The sequence below is a fragment of the Lonchura striata genome, chromosome 5 (genome assembly GCF_046129695.1).
Source record: "Lonchura striata isolate bLonStr1 chromosome 5, bLonStr1.mat, whole genome shotgun sequence".
Lineage (NCBI taxonomy): Eukaryota > Metazoa > Chordata > Aves > Passeriformes > Estrildidae > Lonchura > Lonchura striata.
In genome coordinates, this window is record NC_134607.1 from 71,143,136 (window position 1) to 71,162,898 (window position 19,763).

Genomic DNA, 19,763 nt, shown 5'->3' on the forward strand with positions numbered 1-19,763 from the left:
TTAAAAGAGGTGCTGGTGGGGACTGCCCATTCTTTTGGTACAATTTGCTCATTGTAAAGCAGTTTTTTTCCATAAGAATAACAATTTGTTTATTGTTGATTCCTTTTCCAGCTGCTCTGTGTGGCTGTGGCTCCTCTCTGCACCCCAGCCCCTGCCAAAAGATTAATGTGGGGGAGCTCTTTTACCTGCAATTATCTTTTGTGCCCAGCTAGTCTAGCACAATGCCGTGATCCCCCTGCAGAAAAACAAACAAAAATCATTTCATTTCCATTTAACTGAGCTGTGTGTGTAGAAAAAAAGACCCAGCAAGGACCATCAGCTGCTTTTTCTGGAGCCTTGAACCACGTGGAGTCCTTCTGGACATCTCATTGCCAGGTTTTCTTAGGCTGCTTTTCCCTTATCAGTATTAACTGGAGTCTTGCAGGATAATTCTTCCTTTCTCTATCCAATTCCACATCTTTTAGTGCCTCTGGATGCAGCCAGCAGCTGATGGGTTAAAAACCAGGGAAAGCTGATTGGCATCTCTTGCATAATCCAAGTTTTGGTGTGTTAGGAGCTGAGTGGGGGCACAGAGTCAAAAAAGTTCCTTCTCAAGTTCCACTGTTGATCTGCCTTTAGTGTATTTTAAATTTTGTGCATTTTTTATTGATGTTTTTATTTCCTTTTGGTTGTTTATGCTGTTCTGGGCTGATCTATCCAGCACACAAAGGTTTCAATCACATATTTTTTTATTCTGGAATATAACCTTGGGTGCTGCTTTGTTGCCAGGACCTAAATCATCTTTCTGTAACCAAAACTGCAGAAAGGAAAAAACTGTTTGGTTTGGTTTTTAGCATAATATTTCTATTGCCATCTAAACTAACTGGAGACCTTCCTTTGCCTTCTTTGAACATGAGTGTAATAAATGGTTGAATATTCAAATTTTTTTATTTAAAAGATGTCCTTGAGAGCTGTATTTTGGTTTTAATATTTTTGGTAAGCAATGAACTTTTTAGGAACTGGCAAGACAAAACCAGAGCTGAGTGGAAATTTTAAATTCCCATTCATTGCATTGCAGAAAAAACTTTTCCTGGATGTCTTGGAATTTTTTTTTTTTTTTTTCTGTCACTTTTCACTTTTCTTCTGGTTGCTTTTTCATCTCTCAGTTTCTCAATATGACAAATGTTGCTCCTGCTCCTTTTTCTGGTGGGATTTTTGGCCCAGCTCCCCGGGTCGTTGCAGCTCCCCTGAAGCAACTGGGTGGGATCCCAAGTGCCTTTGGGATGGGGAAATTTGGGGAAAAAAGCTCCACCTGCCAAAGGAAAAAGTACCTTTGGGATGGGGAATTTGGGTTTTTCCTTCACTTTTGGGGTGATTTTATGGTGTGTGATGTTCCCAAATGGATACTGGGAAGGAAGAAGATGGACAGTGTAGTGTGGCAAGTGAGGAGATTTACAAATTAATATAAAAAGCTTGGCTGTGCCACTGATATTCCAAGTTTTCCTGGGCTTGGAGGTCAGCAAAGGAATACTCTGGTGATCAGAACGTCTGGTGATGGATGTTCTTTCAGGGGAATGCCTTTGGAATGGGGAAATCTGGGGAAAAAAGCTCCACCTGCCAAAGGAAGAGGAGAGGAATTAACATTTCCACTTCATCCAGAGTTTCCCACGTGGTGCCTGCTGAGCTCCTCCTCTTGAGTGAGCTCTGCCACCTCCTCTGGGGAGAAGAAAATTGGGTTTTTCCTTCACTTTTGGGGTGGTTTTATGGTGTGTGATGTTCCCAGATGGATACTGGGAAGGAAGAAGATGGCCAATGTAGTGTGGCAAGTGAGGAGATTTAAAAATGAATATAAAAAGCTTGGCTGTGCCATGGATATTCCAAGTTTTTCCTGGGCTTGGAGGCCAGCAAAGGAATACTCTGGTGATGGATGTTCTTTCAGCAGAGTTAATATTTACTGCTGCTGAGGGAGCAGCCCTTGGCTGGGCTGGCTGCTCACTGTATCTTTGCTTTTAATTTTTAATGTTTGGCTGACAGGTTTGTTCTGAACCGAGACCCCGAAGTGCAAGCAAATGTCTTATTTCACTGGCAGCATCCTCAGTTAGCAGGGAATGGGTTTTTTTAATTTTATTTTAAACCTCTGCATGCCAAACATGCTCTTTCCAGTTTCTTACAACATCAGCACTGAGAGTTTGGAAGCTGCAGAGGGGTGCCATCATTTATTTATTGGTAACTGGAAATCTCTGTTAAATATAAAAACCAACTGGGAGGGATGCACAGTGAGAGTGTTGCTTTTAGGCACTGATCTGTTGTTCCTGCTGGCTTTTAGTCTGTGTTTGGGTTTTGTCCACATTTATTTTTAGGATAGAAAAGAAAATTAGGAAATTTAAGTGCCCATAGGATGTCAGCTGGTCATTATTTCAGATATTCAAATGGTGTAACCACAGGACATGACCCTTGTGCAGCCTAAAGGATGAGGCCTTCTAAGCTATTTCAGTCATGAGTTTAAACAAATTAAATTTAAGCCATTTCCTCCTCATTTGCAGATTTTGGAATAATGGGGTTTTTTTGTTTTTCTGTAATGGAAAGAATAGCAACCATCAAACACTATTGGTCACTATCTTCTTCTAACACTTTTCTACTTAATAATCCTCTTATTTGGGGATAAACCATGCTTTGATTTTTATTTAAGAACTGTGCTTTCACTAACTTGTTTTATACATACGCTTAATATTTGAAGGCTGAACATTAAATCTGAATTATTTGGACGTTGGAACCTGTGGCAAGCACATTTCTCTCCCTCTCAGGATCTTTCATAGAGGAGCACAGAGGGAAGAAAGAGAAAACAATTTCTATTTCTGTTCCTTGTTTTTCCCATGTGGAATGTGGTTGGAGAATTGTTTCCTGGGCTGATTACTGGGTTGGATTCTGGTGAGGATTGTTTGAGTTGATGGCCAATCCAACCCACCTGGGGCTGGACTCTCAGAGAGGGTCACAGGTTGTGAGTGAGTTAGAGATGGTAGTTAGAACAAGTAGGTTTGTAGTTTTAGTATTTCCTTTAAATAGTATATTAATGTATTATAGCATAGTTATAATAAAGAAATCATTCAGCCTTCTGAACTGGAGTCAGACACCATCATTTCTTCCCACTGGGTTCGCCTCTACAATAGGAACCCTTCTATATAATTTCTTTGGGAACAGAAATAAAGAAATATTACTTCAAGATTCTCTGTTTTAGAAGGGTTTTAAGGACAGAATCATCCTGAGATCCAAACAATCCAAGAGGAAAATTGCCAAATGGCGAGCATGATGGAATGGATGGATGTCTAAAAACTGTGCCCTGTTTTCCCCCTAGGTGTCAGCAGTGGATTCCCTGGAGGGTCCCCTCCTGCAGGTGGAGGGGCTGAGCGACCTGAGGCTGGAGCTGCACAGCAAGAAGATGAACCTGCACCTGGTGCTGATCGACGAGCTGCACCGGCACCTCTACATCAAATCCACCAACCGCGTGGGGCAGCGCGGCAGGGACAGAGCCCGCCTCGGGTGGGACAGCCTTCCCCGTGCCCTTCAGAGCTGCCACCCCAAACCTGCATTGCTGCCCTGTGCCTTGCTTTGAACAGACAGCTGCCTGCTGAGGAAGGCAGGAGCTTCCCTTAAAATGGAACATGCAAACCCGCTCCCTCCGAATAATTAGAATTTTGAAATGAAAGGGCTCTTAGGCAAAGATATAGGAGAAGGAATAACAGATCTTTGCTAGGAAAATTAAAGATACAAATGCAATAGTACAAAACAACGCCCTGCCAGAGTCAGCAATGCCCTGAGCCCCTGTGGGTCAGGGAGGTGGCTCAGCCCCATCCCAGGGGGGCTCAGCCCTCCTGCAGTGCCAGCTGTGCTTCTGCTGGAGCAGGATCCTGCACAAGGGGGGAGTTTTCCTCTGGAGCTCCAGGGCTGGGGGAGATGGGCCTGGGCTCCTCTGGGAATGCAGGGGGAAGGAAGCTGCTCCTCTGGGAATGCAGGGGGAAGGAAGCTGCTCCCCTGGGAATGCAGGGGGAAGGAAGCTGCTCCCCTGGGAATGCAGGGGGAAGGAAGCTGCTCCTCTGGGAATGCAGGGGGAAGGAAGCTGCTCCTCTGGGAATGCAGGGGGAAGGAAGCTGCTCCTCTGGGAATGCAGGGGGAAGGAAGCTGCTCCTCTGGGAATGCAGGGGGCAAAGGCTGCTGTGCTGTTCCCAGGTCAGATTTGATCCAGGTAGGAATGCTTGGCTCCTCCCCTGGGCAGAGCATCTCCCCATGGATGATGGAATTTTCTCAGCCATGCAGGGACACTCAGTGGCCATGGACAGCAGAGATCTCCTGGAGGGAGGGTGGGCTGTGGGAGAGATAAAGAAAAAACTGCCCCATGGACAGCAGAGAACTGCCCCAGCTCTGTCAGATGGGAATTGAACACACACTTCCATTTCCAAGCTAAGACACGTGCAAATCCCTCAGCATTGTGGCTGTGGAGAGCAGAAAATTCAGATTTGTTGATGCACCTCCAAGCCCATTCGTATTCTTTTGCTTTTCTCAGTGCTTCTCTTGGGGTTGTGCTGCTTCCCACAGCTCCTTTGTGCATTCTCTCCCTTCCCTGATTTTATCCCTCTCCTACAAATGTCATGGTCATGAGGCTCAGGTCAGGGAGAGACTGCTCATTTTCTAAGAAATATCCAAGTTTTCAAAGTCTCCCACCTCACCATAAGGTGATGAGATGGAGGCCACAATACTTGTGTCTGAGCTGAAATGTGTTGGTTTTGATGTGTTTCCCAGGTGTTTCAAAGGTGTTGAAACTTTTTACCTGGTTGGTGCCTGTGGTCAGTCGAAATTTAGTTAATACAGGCTATTTTTTCCTGATTTTGCTAATTTTGAGTTGCTGCAGGGAAGGAAGATAGAAAGTGGCTGGAAAAGAGAGAGACAATGTTGGGAGGTAATTTTTGCAGAGTAGGAGAGTTGGGGAGCAAAAGGTGAGCCAGCACTTGATAGAGATACAGAGAACAGATAAATGAGCATTTTATTGTGAGAATGAATAAAAATCTACTTGCCAAAAGTATAATAAGAAAAGTATAAATGCACGATAACCAGTTGCATTAAATGAATTTATGGAGGAAAGGATTGGTTGAAATTGAAATTTCTAGGAAGGAGGGTTGGTAGCAAATCATCAGTCTCTTCCTTACTCATCATCTTAATTTAAAACAGCCACAAAGCTTTGGTCTACCCAGACTGGGGGACTGCTAATTAACTTCATTTTTGTGGCTTCATCTCACTCTGGATTCTCTTTATTTCACTTCCCCTGATGCCCATTGTGGATATTTGCTAACAGGAACTCTTGCAGCAAGGGTGGCTTTTTGCTTTGGGTGCTTCTTCTGCAGGATACCAAGCTTAACCCTTGTTTTTTCACATTTCCGTGAGCATTTTGACCTCTAAGCAAACATCCTGAGCTCCACTGTAGGAGATTGCTTTCTCCTAAAAATGATTTCTTGCTTGTGTCCCCCTGCCACATCCAGCAGCTGAAGCAGTGTGACACATTTTTGGCAACTAATACAATGTGAATTTTTAAAATGTTTTAATTTTTGAGTAAGGAGGTTCATTTGGGCAGTGATGTACATGGGTGGGCTCAAAACAGGAATCTGAAGGGCAGGAAAAAACGATGGAGGTTTCTGGTGGGAATAAAGAAGTTTAGAGGATTCAAAAGTTGACAGAAGGCATGGAAATGGGAACATGCATTAGTCGTAAGCTGTTTCTTAGGCTTAAAATGTAAGGAGTAAGTGGATTATTTGTTGTGAATAAATATTGTAAATAATAATCTGTTTGCTTGAATTTTTTTCCCTCATGCAGGTCCCTTGTGAAAGATGCCTCTCCTGTGCCTCTGATGGATGTCACTAATTTATCTACACCTCGGAAATTCCTTGAGACTTCCCAGTTCAGTACTCCTGGAAGCTCCAGCAGTGAGTATTTAAGCTGTATATATATTAATTTGCAGATAATTCAGCTGATTTTGCTGGAGTAGGAGGAGGCAAGTCATCCCCTCATGTCTCAGGGGGGACAAAAACCTGGCAGGTGATTTTTGCAGTGTCACAGAACGAGTGGGTGCTGTGTCCAGGGGCAAACTTGGCTTTTTTAACTCATGGAAAATAATCTTTTCCCTCTCCTAACCCCCACCAGCTTCAGTTAAATACACTCAGTTTCCTGTGCCTGTTCTCACCTTGATCGTGTTCTTGATATTTTGAGCAGCAGAGATTTGCAGTGGGTTCATTCTGTCTGGTTTCCTCAGCATTATTTACTGCAGGCAGCCAGGTTTGTGTAGATATTACTGAAGTTTTTTTATTGTGTGGGAGCCAAAAGGTCAAATCTGTTCCTTGTGGGAGCTTTGTAACTTTGACTAAAGGTCTGGCTGTACACAGGAATAATCTGGGGCTGATCTTTTATTCCTGTTACTGCAACAAACACCGAGGAAAACTCTTTCACTGGGGCTTTGGAATGGCTGCAGAGAGGGGAAATTAATCTTTGTATTGTTTCAGAAGATTAATAAATGGGGCTGTCCTTGATGAATAATACAGAAGTGACCTCCAGTCTGTTCCCCCTTTCAGACCTGTTTCAGTATTCCTCAAATGCAGAGAATATTTCCTTCTCTTTTCAGCCTTATTCATTCTTTTGTCCTTTTGTTTCTAGTTTTGTCACACTTGCCTCCCAGATTGTTGCATTTGATTACTCTTTTCTTCTGCTCCTGGAGAGGTTTTCTTCTTGCTCCTGCCAGGCTGGTCTTGGAGCCCGGGGCTGTTTTTCTGTGTCCTGGAGGTTTGTGAGGAGTCACAAACTTCCAGAGCTGGAAACTGCAGCCTGGTCACTGAAAATCTGGAAGAGAAGAACCATATGAAAATTCTGAGGGAAAAACTGAAGAATTTGTGTTCTGCTGTGTGATTAGTGGGAAGTTCATTTCAGTTTTCTTGCAAAAGATCACAGGATTTTGAGGAACTGAGGAAAGAAACCACAAAAACCTGAATCCCAGCCCCACCACTGGAAATAAAATGGTTTGGGTTGGAAGGGACCTGATAGACCATCTAGTTCCAACCCCTCTAAATGTTAAAATACTCCTTTTTCAGTGAAATTTATAGTGTCTGCTGCTTTCTCCCCATAAAATATTGCTCTTCTGTATAGTAATAAAGCCTAAAAGATGTGAAGTTGTGGAGCTGATGGGGATCTCCCACCTCACAGCTGGGGAACGGAGCAGGAGATGCCCCTCTTGATCTTTTATTTTAGCAGATCTCTTCTTGCTCTTCTCACCCAATACACCAGAAAATATTTTCCTTTGCTCCTCCTCGTGCTCTGCATCACTCAGTGAAGTGCTGGGCAAGTGTCCCTCAGCCTGGCAAAGATGAGGATTCTACCAGAAAACATTTCATGGGCATAAAATATGCAGATGGTTCTGCTTCAAGTGCACAATGTACTTATGTAGATTTTTTCCCCCTGTAATTTTATTTAAAAGTAGCCTTTTCCAGGACTGCACAACTAGCAGAGAATTTCAAACTTATGCCTATGCATAACAAAAGCTGTTTCTGCTTGTAGTCACTTAAGTTCTTTGGCTTTTTATTGATGAAACAAAGTGTCTGTGCATATTAATGGGTGTCACTCTAAAGCACTGACTCATTCATCCCATCCCAGCAAAGATGCCAAAATTTGGAGTCCTTCCTGCACTCCCTTCCCAGAGGAGATGTTACCTTGTGCTGTAGAATCTTTATAAGGAAATTAAAGCTGCTCCTGCTGCACGTAAAATAAACAAATCCTTTGGAAATGCTCACCTGAGGATTGGAGCTGTGGCAGTTCACCAGTAACACTTTCCCTTCATGCCAGTTCAGAGGAATAAATTTATATTTCTCTGCTTGAACTTTCCGTACTCTGAAGGGTATTTAGGAAGGTTCTTGCTTTGCCAGGTTCTTCCTGGAACTCTAAAACGTGCTCTCAAACCCAGGAGTGCCTTTTCCTGGGAAATTTGGGACAATACTTCTTAGAAATCCAGTAGAAGATGAGCTGGTGGTGACAATAAATACTGCTCTGGGTGGGATATGTAGATTTTATGCTGAATTGTTAATTTATTTCAATGGTTCTTTGGAGCAGAAAGTGTTTGTGGGGCAAGGCAGTGTGGTGGTTCTAAGGTCAGGTCTAGGAAATGCTCCTGGTTCTCTTTCCTCAAGAACCAGAGACTTCTGTGACAACATGTGGAGACTTCCAAACCTGTTTGGAATATCCAATTTTCAAGGTGAATCTAAAAAATGCCATTGTGCCAGTTCATTGTCACAGGTGCCTCTGCTCCAAACGTGCTCAATAAATCTTCAAAAGATTTCTTCTTTTCCTATGACCTGGGTAAATTGCCTTTATCAATTTTTTCTTAGAATTGAATGATCTGGGAATGTGTTTGAGGAAGGAAAGGGAAAATCAAGGAGATTTTAGGTCCATGTGGTGAAAGCCAGGAAAGTAACACATAATTGCTCTTTCTGTGTAATTTCATGAGTTGTTCCTGTGTGTGGTCCCAACATCACTTAACTGGCTACACTCCACTTATTTTTTTTATTTGGAGACTTAATTCTGATGCTTGTATAGATTAGGAGGATTTTGAAGTGGCTTTTCTTCTGGGTTTGGTAGTGATACAGAGCAGAAAATTCCCATAATCTTCCAAGGACCCATTTCTGCAGGAACTGCCCATTTGTAGCTCCACGGACGTGTCAGAACAAGGATTCAGCACCAGGAATTAGCAGGTGATGTTCCTTCAAATCTGAAATGATGCCTTTGGGCCACCAGGAACTCGTGTGCTTTTCTCTGGAAGGATTGAAGGTACAAAGGATATCACCAGAAGGACATAAATCATGGAAAATAGTGCATTCCATTTTACAAGACTCCCATAAAAGCCTGTGGATAATGAGACCTTCATAATGAGGAGCAGGAAATTTTGGCTGTTCACTGGAATGAAAAACAAGACCCAAGAGCCATTTTTTCAGCTGCTTTGCTTAAATGAGTTCCCAAAGTTGGGTTTTTAGGGATCAGAACGGAGCTGTTAAAAAGCTCCTAGCAGCAGGTTGGTTCCTTGGGAAATGGCAGCACTGAGCAAATGAATTCCAGTTGGAACAGAGGTTTTTGTAGGGCATGATCAGAGCAGGGATCAGGAAACTCCCCCCTCTGTGACTCTGGGGGTTACACATGGTTCAGCTTTTGGGGGTTTAACCCACAGCTCAACTTTTTTGCCTGCTTGAACACAGAGTTGAACATTTTCAGGTGAAAAATGGAGAGGAGAAATTTGTGAAAATGGCTGCAATTTTATTAGAGAGTGTGGCAAAATCATCATTCCTTCGAGCTGTTGCCTTAGAAGGCTTTTGGTAGGATGTATTTAAATGTTCTGCTTCACAAAAAGTTTGCAGATTTTGTTAGGGTAAGAGGATCAGCCAATTCAGTGGGCTCAGGAAAGGCAGGTCCTGCTTGGCCAACCTCATCTTCTGTGGACAAAGTGACCACCTTGGAGGATGAGGGAAAGGCTGGGGAATGTGCCAGGTCTAGCTAGACTTTAGTCAAGCCTTTGTTTCCCAGAAGATTCTCCTGGAGAAGGATGTTTGACCTTCAGCAGTGACCTGGTGAGGGGATCCAGGGCACCCCCAGCAGGGACACTGGGTTGGGTGGGAGATGTCTTGCTTTGAACAGACAGGTGTGTGCTGAGGAAGGCAGGAGCCTCCCCTGAAATGGAAAATGTAAACCCCCTCCCTCTGAATTGTTACAATTTTGAAATTTAGGGGTACTAAGGCAAAGATATGGGAATAGGAATAACAGATCTTTGCTAGGAAAATTAAAAATACAAATGCAATAGTACAAAACAACCCAGTGCCAGAGTCAGCAATGCCCTGAGCCCCTGTGGGTCAGGGAGGTGGCTCAGCCCCATCCCAGGGGGGCTCAGCCCTCCTGCAGTGCCAGCTGTGCTTCTGCTGGAGCAGGATCCTGCACAAGGGGGGAGTTTTCCTCTGGAGCTCCAGGGCTGGGGGAGATGGGCCTGGGCTCCTCTGGGAATGCAGGGGGAAGGAAGCTGCTCCTCTGGGAATGCAGGGGGAAGGAAGCTGCTCCTCTGGGAATGCAGGGGGAAGGAAGCTGCTCCTCTGGGAATGCAGGGGGAAGGAAGCTGCTCCTCTGGGAATGCAGGGGGAAGGAAGCTGCTCCTCTGGGAATGCAGTGAGGAAGGAAGCTGCTCCCCTGGGAATGCAGGGGGAAGGAAGCTGCTCCTCTGGGAATGCAGGGGGAAGGAAGCTGCTCCTCTGGGAATGCAGGGGGAAGGAAGCTGCTCCCCTGGGAATGCAGGGGGAAGGAAGCTGCTCCTCTGGGAATGCAGGGGGAAGGAAGCTGCTCCTCTGGGAATGCAGGGGGCAAAGGCTGCTGTGGGGTTCCCAGGTCAGATTGGATCCAGGTAGGAATGCTTGGCTCCTCCCCTGGGCAGAGCATCTCCCCATGGATGATGGAATTTTCTCAGCCATGCAGGGACACTCAGTGGCCGTGGACAGCAGAGATCTCCTGGAGGGAGGATGGGCTGTGGGAGAGATGAGGAAAAAACTGCCCCATGGACAGCAGAGAACCGCCCCAGCTCTGACAGATGGGAATTGAACACACATTTATCTTACAACCCAGGACACGGAGGCTTGAAAAGCTCTGCAGAGCCTTTGGGTGGATCCCATTTGCCCAAGCAAGCTGTGAGTGTACAGGTGGTGTGGACTGACCATTTCTCTTGCATTCTGGGGCTTTGTTCTGCTCCCCATCCCTGCATTCCTCTGGCTGCCCTGAGAACAGGGTTTTGCTGTTAAAGACTGAAACAGATAAGGCATTTGAAGCCTCAGATTTTTACCACATCCAGCAAAGGATGGAGATTCTCCCTCATTATGTATTTATAGAACTATTTTTATTGTCCTTTACAGCAGTAACCAGGTTAAGTTCTAGCTGGACTTTGGTCCTTCTATTTTCTCCTTTCATAACCTCATAACATCCTTCTATTCCTCCTGAGCTGCCTTTTGCTCTTCCAAAGGTTAGGAATTCTCCTTTTCCTCTAAATCCCAGTCAAAGCTCTCTGTCCAGCCAGGCTGGTCTTTTTCCTGCCTTGATTTATTGGGACAGGCTCCTCCTGTGCCTTTAGGATTTCCTTCCTGAAGGATGTCCAGCCTTCCTGGACTCCTCTGCCCTGCAGGAAAGGCTCCCAAGGGAGTCTCAGCCAGGCTCCTGGACAGTCCAATCTGCTCTCTGAGTGTCCAAGGTGGCAGATCTGTTCTCCCCCCACTTCCTTCCAAGAATCAAAGCTAGGAATAACTTCTCCATCCCAAAGAAGAACAAAGTTATTCATGTTCCCAGCTTAGGAGTAAATAAAGCTGTCCCTTCTGAGAGCTGATCTCCAGGGACAGCTTTCCTCACCCCCGGACTCCTCTGCCCCCAGGGAGCAGCACTTGGGGCTGCAATTTTCCAGCTGAACTCCTTAATAAATGCCTGAGTCCTTTGATGCCTTTCTGGAAGAGGAAGGGGACAGGAGGAACTTGTTCCTGGGCCAAAGCTTTGTGGTCAAACAGCCCCTTGATGGCATTAAATGATAGGAGAGGATGTTTGAAGTGTGATAGACAGGAGAAAAGGACAGGACAGTTACCAGGGTTGGGATCTTGTCAGATCTCACAGATAAATGGACCCCCAAAGCTACCCAGGGCTCCTGTTTAATAGGGACAATGTGCAGGGAACACACTGAAAACAGGTTCCCACTGTTTTATCAAACAGCCAGATCTGACAGAGCCTCCAGACCCGTGGGCAGCTCCCAGAGATCGAATTGCTCGCTTGGCTCTTGTTTGTGAGAGATGTAAATCAATGTCCTCACTATTTGAGGATGCTGGAAATTGGTTTGAAAATGGAAGAGTTTGTCTCAGTGTGCTGGCAGAGTTCTCAGCAAGATTGCTGCTTTTACTCCTCTTAAATGCTGTCCTCACATTTGGCTACAGCTCCATTTCCTCCCTCTTGGGTGTTCATTGTGTGATATTAAGAAGAATTTACAAGCTATTTACAGAGGGGGTGCAGCCTCATGACAGGACCTGTCCTCTGAGAGGCTGGGAAATATCTGCACTGAACTCAGAGAAACAAGATATTTAGGGTTTTTTTATTAAAAAAAGAGTAGGCTAAACCTTTCTTCCTGTAGCATTCCCAGTGTTTTTTTCACAGCTCTGGTTCCAAGGAGCTAATTCTCTGTGTCTGTGCCTGAGTTTTGCTGTGGGTTTTGGAGAATAACAAATAACAATAACAGAGTGGGCAGAGACCAGGCCTGCAGCCACAAAGTTCTCTGCAGCTCTGTGGGATGAAAGGTCTGTGATGGAGCAGAGCTTTGAGCAGGAACAGTTCTGCAGCCAGTTGTTAAATTCCAATTGGTGTTTGAAATGTCTTTATTTTATCTCTGATTTTTTGATTTTTTTTTAATTAATACGTTCTGGGTGTTTCTAGTTGCTTGTGCTGTAACTTGCTCACATTTAATTGAAAGAAGTGTGTGTGAGAGAGAATAAAAAGCACTGTTTGATCTTCCTGGTGTTCATTGTCAGAGGATCATGGAATAGTTTGGAGGTGGAAGGGTCTTTTTAAAGGTCACCCAGTGCCACCCTTGCCATGGCAGGGACACCTCCCACTGTCCCAGGCTGCTCCAGCCCCAGTGTCCAGCCTGGCCTTGGACATTCCAGGGATCCAGGGGCAGCCCCAGCTGCTCTGGCAATCCCAGCCCAGCCAGGAATTCCTCATTCCCAAGATCCCATCCCTGGCTGCCCTCTGGCAGTGGGAGCCATTCCCTGGGTCCTGTCCCTCCATCCTTGTCCCCAGTCCCTCTGCAGCTCTCCTGGAGCCCCTTCAGGGCCTGGAATGTGCTGGAAGCTCTCCCTGGATCCTTCCCTTCTCCAGGGGAACACTCACAGCTCTCCCAGGCTGGCTCCAGAGCAGGATCCATCCTCACCTCACCCTCACCTGCTGCTCTGGCTTTAAATGTGAGACCAACGTGTGAACCATGAGCTTGGAGTGAGCCAGAGGTGCAGAGTTTGGGATCACAGTGCAGGAAGAAAGCAGCCTCTTGATTGACTGAGCCTGAATCTGGTGTAACCTGGCACCCATTTATTGTGATTTTTTATAAATTGGCACCGTGCTTGGGCTGTTGTGTGCTTGATCTTGCTCTGCCTTAGCCCTGGTGCTGCTCCTCTGGTCAGAGCCCAGCTTCAGGCAGCTCCCTGTGCCATTCCTCACTCCTGCCACGTTCCTTCCACCCTTCTGCTGGGTCTTTTGACATTTCTTCAGCTTCTTGGAAAAGTTTCACAGTGAAAAAAATAATAAAAAAATCTGTTGAGGAGTTGAAACCATGGGAGTCATCTGTCACCCAGCAGCCTTTTCAGAGCTCAGCCCCAGTCAGATGAAACAGCCTTTGGGTTTTAATTTTGATCCAAGGATCTGCCATGGTGGATGGCACAGAGTGTAGATCTTCCCAGATGCTTTTAATTCACTTTGCCTTGAAGATACTTACTTCACATAAGTGTTTAAATATATTTATTAAATGTTTCCCCCAGTCTTTAACAGAGCCACGCTTTTGTTGTTGCTGGGTGTTATCTGTAAATTAAGAAATGTTGCTTAATGAACCTACTTAAAACAAGCAGAGTCTCTCTTGCTTTCCCATCCCCTGTCGCTTAGCAACAGGATTTCTCCCTGTGCAATCCCTGTTACTTCAGGACCATATCTGCAATATCCTCTCTAATTCTTCTCACTTTACCCTTCTAGAAGCCTTGCTGGAAGATTTGAGGAACTTCATCAACCCCTTGACAGACGTAATAAAGCAGAAAAAGATAAAATCAAACAATCAGTCACTTCGGCAGTGTAAACTTTGCTGAATTCATCAGCAGTCTCTTAAGCTTGATAGTGTTTGTAATGAAAATTCCTCTCTTGTGAAGAAAATAGCAAGGAAAACCAGCTGGGGTGGAAACTGAGGGGGTTTCAGCTCCTTAAAACACATTCAGGGGATTTGTAGGGATATTGTACTTTCCCATTTATGTATATCTTAATTGCAGCAGACTTCCTCTTATTTCCTAACATGGAATTTACACCATGAATTGTTCCTAATTCAATCCAATGTTGTAATCAATGTTGTATTCAATGTTGTCATTCTGTCCAGGGAAGCCCCCAGGCAAACTGAAAGTCCAAGTGTTTCTGGTTTCCTTGTTCATTCTTGGTTACTCCACGTGTTGGGAGTTCTGTGAAGCCAGAGGAGCTCCCGTGCTGCTTCTTCAAGGTGCTGCTGTTGGGTTCAATTGAAAAAATCTGGGATTAAAATCTCTTGCAGTGCGAGACTCCAGCCTTCTGGAAATCAAAGAGGACACAGACCTGGATCCAGAGGAGAACAGCGCTGTCTTCATGGGAATCCTCATCAAGGGGCTGGCCAAGCTGAAGAAAATCCCAGAAACAGTGAAAGCCATCCAGGATCGCTTGGAACAGGAGCTCAAGCAGATCGTGAAGCGCTCCACCACTCAGGTGGCTGACAGCGGGTACCAGAGAGGGGAGAATATTTCCCAGGAAAACCAGCCTAGGTAAGGAGATTTCAGCTCCCAGCCCTTGATTGCTGATAAAAATAATAATAAAACAATTCCTAATTGATAATATGATTTGAAATTAGAAAATTCAGCTCGGTGATTTCGAGTGTAGTAGAGTTCAATTAAGCTGATGCAGGTGCAAAGCTTTGAAATCATGTATGGAACTAATTCTATCACAAATGTATGGCCAAGTCTCTAATTGTTTTGCAGCCCCATTTACATTTATAGCAAGGTGTGGAAGCCAACTGAGCACTGTGTTTGTGCTGCTCCTCGGAATTCACTGGAACTGGCCTTTGGAACAAAAGGATTCCAGCAGGAATCTCTTCCAGCTGAAATATTAATCTTCATATTGTCGTGATCATTGTCCAAAGGGAATTAATGGCAGAGAAGTAAAGTGTGTATCTTCATTATGTGCAATATTTGTAGTGGGAAATCACTCCCAAGGAAAACATCAGTTTGATAAGAACTCCATTTTAATTCCTCTCATTAGCACTGCTGTGGAAACAATTCTGTTTTGAAGACTTTGTAGAGATACACTGCTGATAACTCAGTGAAAATTAGCTTTATTTGGATGGGTCAGAAGGCAGAGTTCAGTTTCTGATGCCAGGAGTGTAACATATTCTTGATACTTGTTTTATGAACCAGTCTGGAGAGGTTGTGTGGCTCCTGGTTGTCTGTTGGAATTGATAAATTGGAGTAGATCATATATCAATGCCATTAACCTGCCCAGAGGGTTGAGTGAGGCACACAAAGGTTTAATGGGTTTTGGCATCTGTTGCAGAGTGTGAGCCTTTAAGATGCTCGTATTCTAGAGCCATGGAAAGTGTCCTGAATTCTTGTGGAATACAGACATAATTAGAACTGGTTCTAAAGCTAAATCACACGTGAAGTTTACAGCAAGCAGGTGAATTCATTTATATTGAAAAGAATAAATTACAGTATGGGCGTCCCCACCCCTTAAATTAGCTTTGGTCTTAAATCAAAGCTCAGAGACTTTCCTACTGTCAGGGGAGAAATAAATCTGAACAACAAGGCCCTGCTGCTTCTACAGAGCAGAAAGACCCCAAATAAGTATATAAGACCCCAAATTTGAGCATAATGCAGTGCCAGGACTGCTGAAGGATGATCCCTGAAGTCCCTTCCAACCCAAACCATTCTGTGCCTGAGGATGAGGCTGATGATCTGCTTGGGGAAATTTTGGTGTAATTCCTTTTGAGGCCCCATGCAGCAATGATTTAGAGCCCCTCTTGTTGTACAAGACAGAAATGATTTGTAGAACCTGGCCAGAAAACTGCAGATCTGATAGCAGCCACTGCTGATCTCATTCTTCCTACTTTTAAAATTTAACTCTCCTTCCCTTCCTTCCTTCCTTAATAAGCTTTTCCATGTAGCTTTGTGCTGCCATCTTTTACACTGGTGTATAAAAATATTGTTAATTACTCCCAGATTTTTAAACTCAGTATTTTTCTGGTTTGTGATGGCTCTTTGAGTGCTCTCTCAGATCCTCAGAGCTTCAGGAAAGGCAGGAGCAGGTTCCAAGCAGATCCTTGTCCCCGAGGGAAGATAACTTTGAAAACTCTGCCTGAATCTCACCAAGTTTTAGCTGAGCTCAGCTGTAAGTGGACAATTTTAAAGCCTAAGGAAATTCTCTAACATTTTTAGATCTCTGTGCTTGAAAGAAGTTTATGGAGAAAGGCTTAACTATAGGAATTGCCACTGCCTTATCCTTAATGAGTGGCTCATTAGTCACACTTTCACATTTAGAAATCCTTATCTGGGGTTGTGGAGGACAAAATGTCCCAGAAGAGGCCGTGTTGAGTTTCCTTGGGGTGCTGCTGCACAAACCTGTGGGACTCTTCTGAATTTTGGAAGAGTTTGCACTTCAGAATAACAATGTGGGTGGATGCCTACTTGAGGGACAGATTTATGGGACATTTTGGTAAGGAAACATTAAAAATCCAGTCCATGAAGAGATGGAAGATTGACACTTTTGCTCCTAAATCCTCTTGCTTGGATGCCATGTGCTTTTCCCTACACATCCATATTATATTTTGACTTTTGCCCTCATCTCCAGGCTTTGAAATAAACACAAGAATTATGTCCAGGCCACCTCTCTGGTCATCACTTCACTCCCATTATTTCCTGGACTGTGGAAGTCCCTTCTGGGTGTGTCACTGTCCCCAACACATTTCCCTCCCTCTGACAGAGGTTATGAGGTGTCTGTGACAAATTTTCCTGTCACTGAGTGTCCCTGTTCAGCTCAGGGCACTCCCTGCTCCAACCCCATCCAGGCCAGACTGTTGGATGCAATTTGCAATTTGTATTGATGCCATTTGATGGGTTTTGTCTCGTTGCCTCTGTCTCTTTTGGGTCACCTTCTTTCAAAAATGACCTGACAGATTTATAGGACTTTTGGGGGAAAGGAAATGAGATAAGAGGTGCTGGCTAAGCTGAAAGCAGGGAGATGTGGGATATTGAAATCTTGACATGTCAGCTCTGATAAATAGTGCTGGCTTTCCAATAAAAACTGTTTTTTCTCAAAATCTTCAGAATTCCTAATTTTTTTTTTTAAAGCTGACATTTCCCTAATTATTTTTTTGAAGGTTAGCTTTGTCTCTGAGCCACAACATCTGTAACAAAAAAATAAAGGAGCCAGAGAAATTAAGAGCCCCTGGAACCAAGATACCTATTCAAACAAAACCCAATAAATTGTGTATGGATCCCTTTTCTTGCTATTTCAGGATAGCAGCAAATGCTGAAAAATGTGACACTATGGAACCAAATTAATTCTCTACCACTGAGAAAATGTTCTCAGTGCCAGCCCAGCTTCTTCCAACATCCCATGACAAACTCAGTTATCCACACACCTCCTTGCTGCCTCAGGAAAGAAGAGTTTTGCAGAACTGAACTACCTGGAGAGTTGGACAAGTTCACTTTATTCTCACTAGGTGAGCCTGAACTTTGTTTATGGAGCCATGACTGAGGTGATACTGCACTCATCAGATCCTCTTTTCTTTGGAATTCCAGTGTCTCCCACATTCCAGACTGATGGACGTGAAATCCTCCATTTTCTCAGTGGTAGAGAATTATTTTGGTTCCATAGTGTCACATTTTTCAGCATTTGCTGCTATCCTGACATAGCAAGAAAAGGGATCCATACACAGTTTATTGGGTTTTGTTTGAATAGTTATCTTGGTTCCAGGGGCTCTTTATTTCTCTGGCTCTTTTATTTTTTTTCGTTACAGATGTTGTGGCTCAGGGACAAAGCTAACCTTCAAAAAAAAAAAAAATTAGGGAAATGTCAGCTTTAAAAAAACCCAAAAATTAGAAATTATGAAGATTTTGAGAAAAAAACAGTTTTTATTGGAAAGCCAGCACTACTTATCAGAGCTAACATGTAAAGATTTCAATATCCAGAAAGGTTAGAAAGTAAGCCAAATGTTTTCTATGGTTCAAGCATTTCTGTAATTAGTATTTTGTCCCTTACAATAGAAGCTCTTAGCACTTGAAAGAGAAGTGGCCAGAATCCTGCTGTAATACTTAACCTCAAAACATGGTATAGATTTATAATCATTAAATAAAAATGCAGAAAAGTCGAATTGAGATGTTTGAGTGGAGAAGGTCACAAATTAATTCAGAGGGCTGGAGCCAGGCTGGGAGAGCTGGGGTGCAAGGCTCCAGGGAGAGCTTCCAGCACATCCAGGCCCTGAAGGGGCTCCAGGAGAGCTGAAATTTGGGAAAAGCCTGGAGGGACAGGACCCAGGGAATGGCTCCCACTGCCAGAGGGCAGCCATGGATGGGATCTTGGGAATGAGGAATTCCTGGCTGGGCTGGGATTGCCAGAGCAGCTGGGGCTGCCCCTGGATCCCTGCAATGTCCCAGGAAGGACTGGAGCACCCTGAGATCATGGCAGGTGGCCCTGGAATGAGCTTTGATGTCCCTTCCCACCCAAACTGGTCCAGGATTCTGGGATTTGGGACACTCAGAATCCATCCTGAGGGATTTTTATGGAAAATGGGGATAGAAAAGAGAGGGGAAGGGAAGGGAGACCCTTCATGTCTTCCTGAGATTCCAAGTGAAGCCCCTGGGTCCATGAATTTCTTGGAGAGAAGATGGATCCAGTGTCAGGCTGGGAGAGCTGGGAATGTTCCCCTGGAGAAGGGAAGGATCCAGGGAGAGCTTCCAGCACAATCCAGGGCCTGAAGGGGCCCCAGGAGAGCTGCAGAGGGACTGGGGACAAGGATGGAGAGACAGGACCCAGGGAATGGCTCCCACTGCCAGAGGGCAGCCATGGATGGGATCTTGGGAATGAGGAATTCCTGGCTGGGCTGGGATTGCCAGAGCATCTGGGGCTGCCCCTGGATCCCTGCAATGTCCAAGGAAAGGCTGGACATTGGAGCTGGGAGCATCCCAAGGATGATCTTGAGGTGTCCCCAAACCCATTCCCTGCTCCTGCGAGCACTGAAGGTGCTGGAGGAGCGGGAGCAGCTCCTGCCGTGTCCTGCCCTGGGGATCTCAGCTCTTGCTGGGCAGACTTGGAGCATGTGGTGGCCCCAAAGCTGCTGCAGGAAATGTGATGGAGCCTGTCTGTCAGAGCTACAAGTGCCTAACATATGGATTTGGGAAGTGTTATCCTCACGTTTTGGTGGGGTTACGTGGGGACTCGAGTTGCTCATTCAACGGCACTGAACTCCAGCAGGATTTTTCTGTTCTCCAACAGTGAAAAGTGAGATGGTGCTGCCTCGTCACAAACTGCTCAGGACATTGCAAAGGTGCTTTAATTGTGATAATTGGGTAGTAGGGTATGATAGGAGCAGGTACAGTGCAGTACGTTTAGATGATGTTATAGCTACAACAAATACAGGAGTAAAATCATAAGAAGTGATGAGGGTTGATATCACAGAATCCCAGAATAATGAGGTTGGAAGAGACCTCTGAGATCATCAAGTCCAACAACCTATGCCCTAACACCACAATTAGACTATAGCACCAAGTGCCAAGTCCAGTGTTTTTTTAAACACATCTAGAGATGGTGATTCTACCACCTTCCTGGGAAGACAATTCCAGTACTTTATTATTCTTTCAGTGAAATTTTTTTTCCTAATATCCAACCTAAACATTCCCTGACGTAGCTTGAGACTGCGTCCTCTTGTTCTGTCAGTG

General features: G+C 44.7%; 1 protein-coding gene across 2 annotated transcripts in view; it reads left to right on the plus strand.

Moving 5' to 3' along the window:
- EXOC4 (exocyst complex component 4) overlaps nt 1–19,763 on the plus strand; it is a 318,541-nt gene that overhangs the window by 35,728 nt on the left and 263,050 nt on the right. For both annotated transcript variants that reach the window (XM_077783706.1, XM_077783707.1), the window contains exons 4-6: nt 3,332–3,516; nt 5,839–5,948; nt 14,354–14,597. In XM_077783706.1, coding sequence (XP_077639832.1) covers nt 3,332–3,516; nt 5,839–5,948; nt 14,354–14,597 — 539 coding nt within the window. The remainder of the gene's footprint in view (nt 1–3,331; nt 3,517–5,838; nt 5,949–14,353; nt 14,598–19,763) is intronic.